This window comes from Cryptotermes secundus, unplaced genomic scaffold, assembly GCF_002891405.2.
Source record: "Cryptotermes secundus unplaced genomic scaffold, Csec_1.0 C38810589, whole genome shotgun sequence".
Classification (NCBI taxonomy): Eukaryota; Metazoa; Arthropoda; class Insecta; order Blattodea; family Kalotermitidae; genus Cryptotermes; species Cryptotermes secundus.
The window spans coordinates 1-5,305 of NW_019772115.1; the positions used below are offsets into that span (position 1 = coordinate 1).

At 37.6% G+C, this 5,305-nt stretch overlaps 1 protein-coding gene across 1 annotated transcript; it reads left to right on the forward strand.

Moving 5' to 3' along the window:
* Positions 1-326: 326 nt before the first annotated feature.
* LOC111875199 (WD repeat-containing protein 44) lies at positions 327-5,299 on the forward strand (the record flags this gene model as incomplete). Its single annotated transcript, XM_023871261.2, has 4 exons — positions 327-736; positions 900-1,043; positions 3,005-3,295; positions 4,220-5,299. Coding segments are annotated over 4 exons (1,445 nt in total), but the record flags the coding sequence as incomplete, so codon positions are not given.
* Positions 5,300-5,305: the final 6 nt, after the last annotated feature.

The window sequence follows — 5,305 nt, forward strand, 5'->3', positions numbered from 1 at the left end:
TCTCCCCCATACACCTTCATGGCATAGTGCTAAATTAATTAAACACAGGGACAACTTTACCTTACCTTTTTTAATGACACTGCTCATACTGTAAGGTATTGATTGTCAGGAAGTTAGGAAATGAAGTGGAAGGGGTGTGGAAGGCAGCAGTCATAACCCAAGTTGAGTTTTTTCCAGCACTTGACTGATTGGACTGTTGGAAAACCATGAAAACTCTCAGGATATCCAGTCTTCATCTATATTTTGAACCCAGGACCTCCCATATATGAAGCAGGTTGTCTTATAATAAAATGTACTTAAGATGCTAATGTAACTTTCATTTGCAGTTGGCACTATTGGCCGTGACAGTGCGACATTACCACCAGCTGTGTTGTCTACAACATCAGGTGGGAAAGATGATGATTCATTGCCAGAAACTGCATCCTTAACGTCACAGAGTTCGCATAACTTATCTACTGATTCTGCTCTGGCAGCAGCACAGAAATATCCTAAAAATGACAGAGAAGGAACATCAAAAATTTCTCAGTCATTTGAAAAAGATGAAGCGTCACAGTCATTACTAGTTACTGTTCCTTTGCAAGAGCCGGACGTAATAGCAAGCACAAAGAACACAAACACTTGTAATAACATTAATGGGAAGAGCTTTGATGGAGGTCTAGAATCATCTGTCCCGGTTCCAGTTGCGCCGCCAAGACGAAAGAAGAAAAGTAAACCCCAGACACCAAGAAATCTCACTGTGAGCAATATTCAGAAAGTTATATTCCTTTTCTCCTTTACATTAATGTGATGTTGCCTCCACTAACAGTTCAACTAACTGTTCAGTTGCAGTAATTCATAATTGTGACTTTGCATAGCATTGACATAGAGCACATAGTACATATGTTGTGCTTCTTCTCCAGCCACCACCACCCACAGAAGAAGCATATCCACAGTCATCACCTCTTCCAAGCCCAGCCAGCACAATTGAGTCATTGACGCGAGAGTTTGAACATTCATTAGACATTAGGTCTGCAACCAAAGGGCAGTATGTGGTGAAACCACAAGTGAGTTATTCCTTTAATTTGGATTCCATATATATGTTTATATGGGTATAAATGAAAGTTCATGACATGATAATTCTATTCCCTCATATGTTTAAACCAGTTGATATCATTTGTACTTAACTTTGTACGTTTTCAAATAAGATTCCACTCCATTTTTTAAAGATATAATAACAAACAGAAATGTCATCATATTCTGTATCTTTGAATCCATGTGATCAGCTGCTGTGTTACATTAGGGTTCTGTTGTTGACAGTTTTTACTGTTGTAAGATTGAAATGTGTAAATATGAAGCAATAAACAACAAAAATAGAAGATTTAAAGTTTTCATGTTGATGGCTCTTAAGCTTATGGTCCTCAGGGGTCTAACTGTATGTAATTTAGTAGATAAGTACCAGTGTTTTGGAAGAATATACTGCATCCATTTTCAGGGTTAGCTCTGAAGACTGTGATTGATGAAGCATGGTTTACTGAAGCACATTGGTTTCACTGCATCATTGTTATAGAGTATTGAAGTACATTTCTGCCATATACTTTCTTCTGCTAACATGATTTCATATTTTTTCTGAAACCAACAAAACTTGTAGCTGTGTGGGATTTTGTTACTTATATTTCTTATATGATGCAGCTCCTTGCAGGAGGATATGTAATAGTTACAATACAGACTGCCATGGCAACTCCTGGCGCCTTATTACTCATGCTGAAAACTAAATTTGTATACATGTTGGATCTGTATTGGGATATATTGGAGTGGGAACTGGTAATCCAAGGTTCTGTGAACCTTTGTTGAGAGGCCACTGAAAAGTGGGCTAATAACAAAGTTGATGAATTAATTTAATCCAAAGTATAAGTAATTAAATGTTACAATATGTTAAAAAGATTTAACTGCGAAATAATGTTTTAATTTATGTCTGTAGTTTGGGGTCTTCACATATTTTTGCAAGCCTTAGACTAAAAGAGTTTGAGAGCTACTGGTGTAGATGATTTCCCTTGGTAACACTGTAGTATGATAGTATGAGAATGTCATCAACTTTCACTTTTGAGAGTTATATATAACAGTATTTAATGTAATGTGTTAGTTTCTATGTTTGTACTTAAGGTCATTGTTTTTTGGGTGCTTGATATTCCTGTGCTGTTACATTACCTTTACATTCAGGTTCAGCAGACAGTGCAGTGAAGAACTTCACATTCTGGTTGTAATGTACATTATTTCTTGTTTTGTAGGCTTCTTAAATTCTTTAGTATCTTGTTTACTGACATATATGGATTTTCTGTTATGTTACAAAATAATGTATCCAGTCACTTTTACTAGTTCACTGTGAAGATTTATGTATTAGATTTTCTGGGAAGTTAAAATATATTGTGTTGTAAGATGCATAGAAAATCAAGAAAGGATCTTGAGAAGTACCTCATGTCTCTGAGAGTTGCCTGAGTTGTAATGTGTGCGAACAGAATCTCATTTCACACTGAAATGTCATGTAGTAGGTTGACTCTAGAGGTTGTTGTGGATACTACATCAACACATTCAGATTTTCACTCATTCATCAGCATTGCTTTGGTTCTTTTTGATGTTGCCTTATCAGTAGGAATGCTCAGACATTTATAACATGTTTGTCATTTGTATGAAGCATTTTGATCAGTTTTCCTTCTATGAGTTTCAGGACAGCCTTTAATCCATATATTTTAATGCTATTTCAGTCTAGGTGTAATGTGGTCCACTAATGCTTGTTCTTTTTTTCACTTGGTATTTTTTGTAACTTAGTGCTTGTTCTGGAATATCTAACAGGTATATATCAAAACACAGCAGTAGGGCTGTACAGAGTAAATGTCTGGTTACCATGTCATCCAGAATTGTATTCAAGTTCTGTAAATTCTGTAGTATGCTTCTTGACATATCACTGTATATGTGTTGGTAAGAAACCAGATGTCATCCTTTCTAAAATGCCCGTGTGGTTTACCACCAGGATGAAGACCGTGCAAAAGCAGAAGGTCCATCATCTGAAGAGCTTGAGCGATTGGAAAGACTTAAGGCTGAGCTCTTAAGTGCTAATTCAAGTCAGGCATCTGGAAGTCCAGTAGGCTCTATCAGTAGCAGCAGCATTGGTCGTACAAGTGGGGGCACTCGTAAGAAAGGGCTGAGTCCAAGAGGTTCAAAAGAGAGAAGGCGATCAGCTGGTGATGAACAAGGAATGATGTCACAGTTAAATATGCTTGTGAGAACACGAACTGACTCTGGAAAACAGCTTAGTGATTTGGTAAGATCAGTATTCTCAAGTACAATACAGTTTAGTCTAATGACATGTATTTTATTGGTTTCATATTAATAATCTTATAAATGCTTACCATTGGTTCTACAGGACAGAATTCTGTACAGACAACCTCCCCTGCACACAGAATAGTTATTGTGGTTACCAGCTCTTAAGGGCATCTTGGGTACAAAATCAGATATATTACAAAGCGCCACTCAGTATTATGTCATAAGAGTTGATTTGAAACTCACCAACAAACTCTATGCAGCAGGGTACTTGAGAAGATGATATTTGTTCAGCTGATCAAGAAATTTTCTGTATTTTATGGATCCTAAAGGCATATTGTACTGTTCACATGTTCTCACCACTGATCCTGATCCTGAATCAGATTATTGTCCTAGGTCTCCCAAGTGGTCTCTTCCCATTTGGTTTTCTGATTTGTGTATGTATTCCTCTTTTACCCTCATGTATACACATATTGTGCTTATCCCATCCTTGAATTGATCTCCCTAGTAATATTTGGTGATGAGAACAAATTATAAAACTCTGTGATGACTATAGGAATGCAGGCTTGCATTATTATTTGGCTTACTCTTCAATCCTGAATATGGAATCAGTGTTCCTCTGAAACATCTGTTGACTTTCCCTGGACTGCATGGCATTATATCCCAGAAGGTAGAACTCCTCATGCTGAATCCTCTGCTATATTAGGAATATTTCACAGGCCATTTAGCAGGGCTGAAGTTACAGTTTCTGACCTACCTTGATATGTTAATTGGAAACAATTTATAAAACTGACATAATGCATACTTTTTTGAGAGAGAGAGAGAGAAGTACTGGGGCAAAGCAGTTTTCTTGCCCCTAAAAAGAGATCCTGATGTTTCCATTGTTTCTGTTGGCTAAGTAAAGTCACTTTCTTTCTCTCTGCAGGAAATCTTGGAACAAGTAACAGTTCTTAACCTGGATACAGGAGAACGTGTGCCACTAAGTATAGCTGAGGACAAGTTACCCCAGTGCATCAACCCACTCTCCTTGCATATTATGCGGCTCACATCTGAGTATGTGAGCAACTCAAGTTTGGAGAAGGGGGAAAAGGAATCAGATGAGGAGAGTGTGGATAGTAAGAAATTGGAAGTACCATCTGGTGAGGAGGTTGATGTTAATAAAATAAGTCGTGCAGCGCAGCTGAAAAAGATTTTTGGTTCAAAGTTGAAGAAGACAATGAACAAGGCAAAATCAATTGCTCAGGAAGTCTCCCATGCTCGTCACAAGGAAGATGTAATGGATATTGTGGATGATGTTTATCCCGGGGAGCAATATATTAAGTTAAAAGCATCAGGAAGTCATAAGGGCCCTTATGAATTTGATAGCTTGCAGCATGTTCAGGATCTTGTTGGAGAGCATGTTGGTCCAGTTTGGTGCATGAAATTCTCTTCCTGTGGGCGGCTTCTGGCTACAGCTGGTCAGGATCAAGTTCTGCGCATATGGGTAGTCCGAAATGCCTTTGCCTACTTCCAGGTAATTATATGATTATGTGTTTGACTTTATAATCTTTCTTATACTGGGTGTCCCAGGAGGAAAGGTCAATATTCAGGGAGGTGATAGTATTGGTCATTGTCATTCTAATTCACCTAGGTCACTGTGCAGCTATAAAGCTTTCCTTGTAGCATACAAGCTTTTGTAAGCTATTTGCATACACTCATTCTATCAGCTGTCCTAATGTATCCAATCCATTCTTATACTGTTATTAAAAAAAAAAATTAGAATCTGAATGCACTTTGGTGCATAGTTGGTGCACTGCCGTGATATTCTATGGATAGTTACGCAAGTTTTAGGTGACATCAGAATTTCCAGATCCCTGTGTTCCAGTAATTGTTGAATCGTGTTTGTTTTGTATGCATATTTCTTGTCTCATACAACAGGTGATCTTATTTGAATAGAAATAAAAGTAAAAAGTCTCACTCTAGTCACACAATATCCTCTTCTTCATCACCGTCTTCTTTTTGTTGTTGTTGT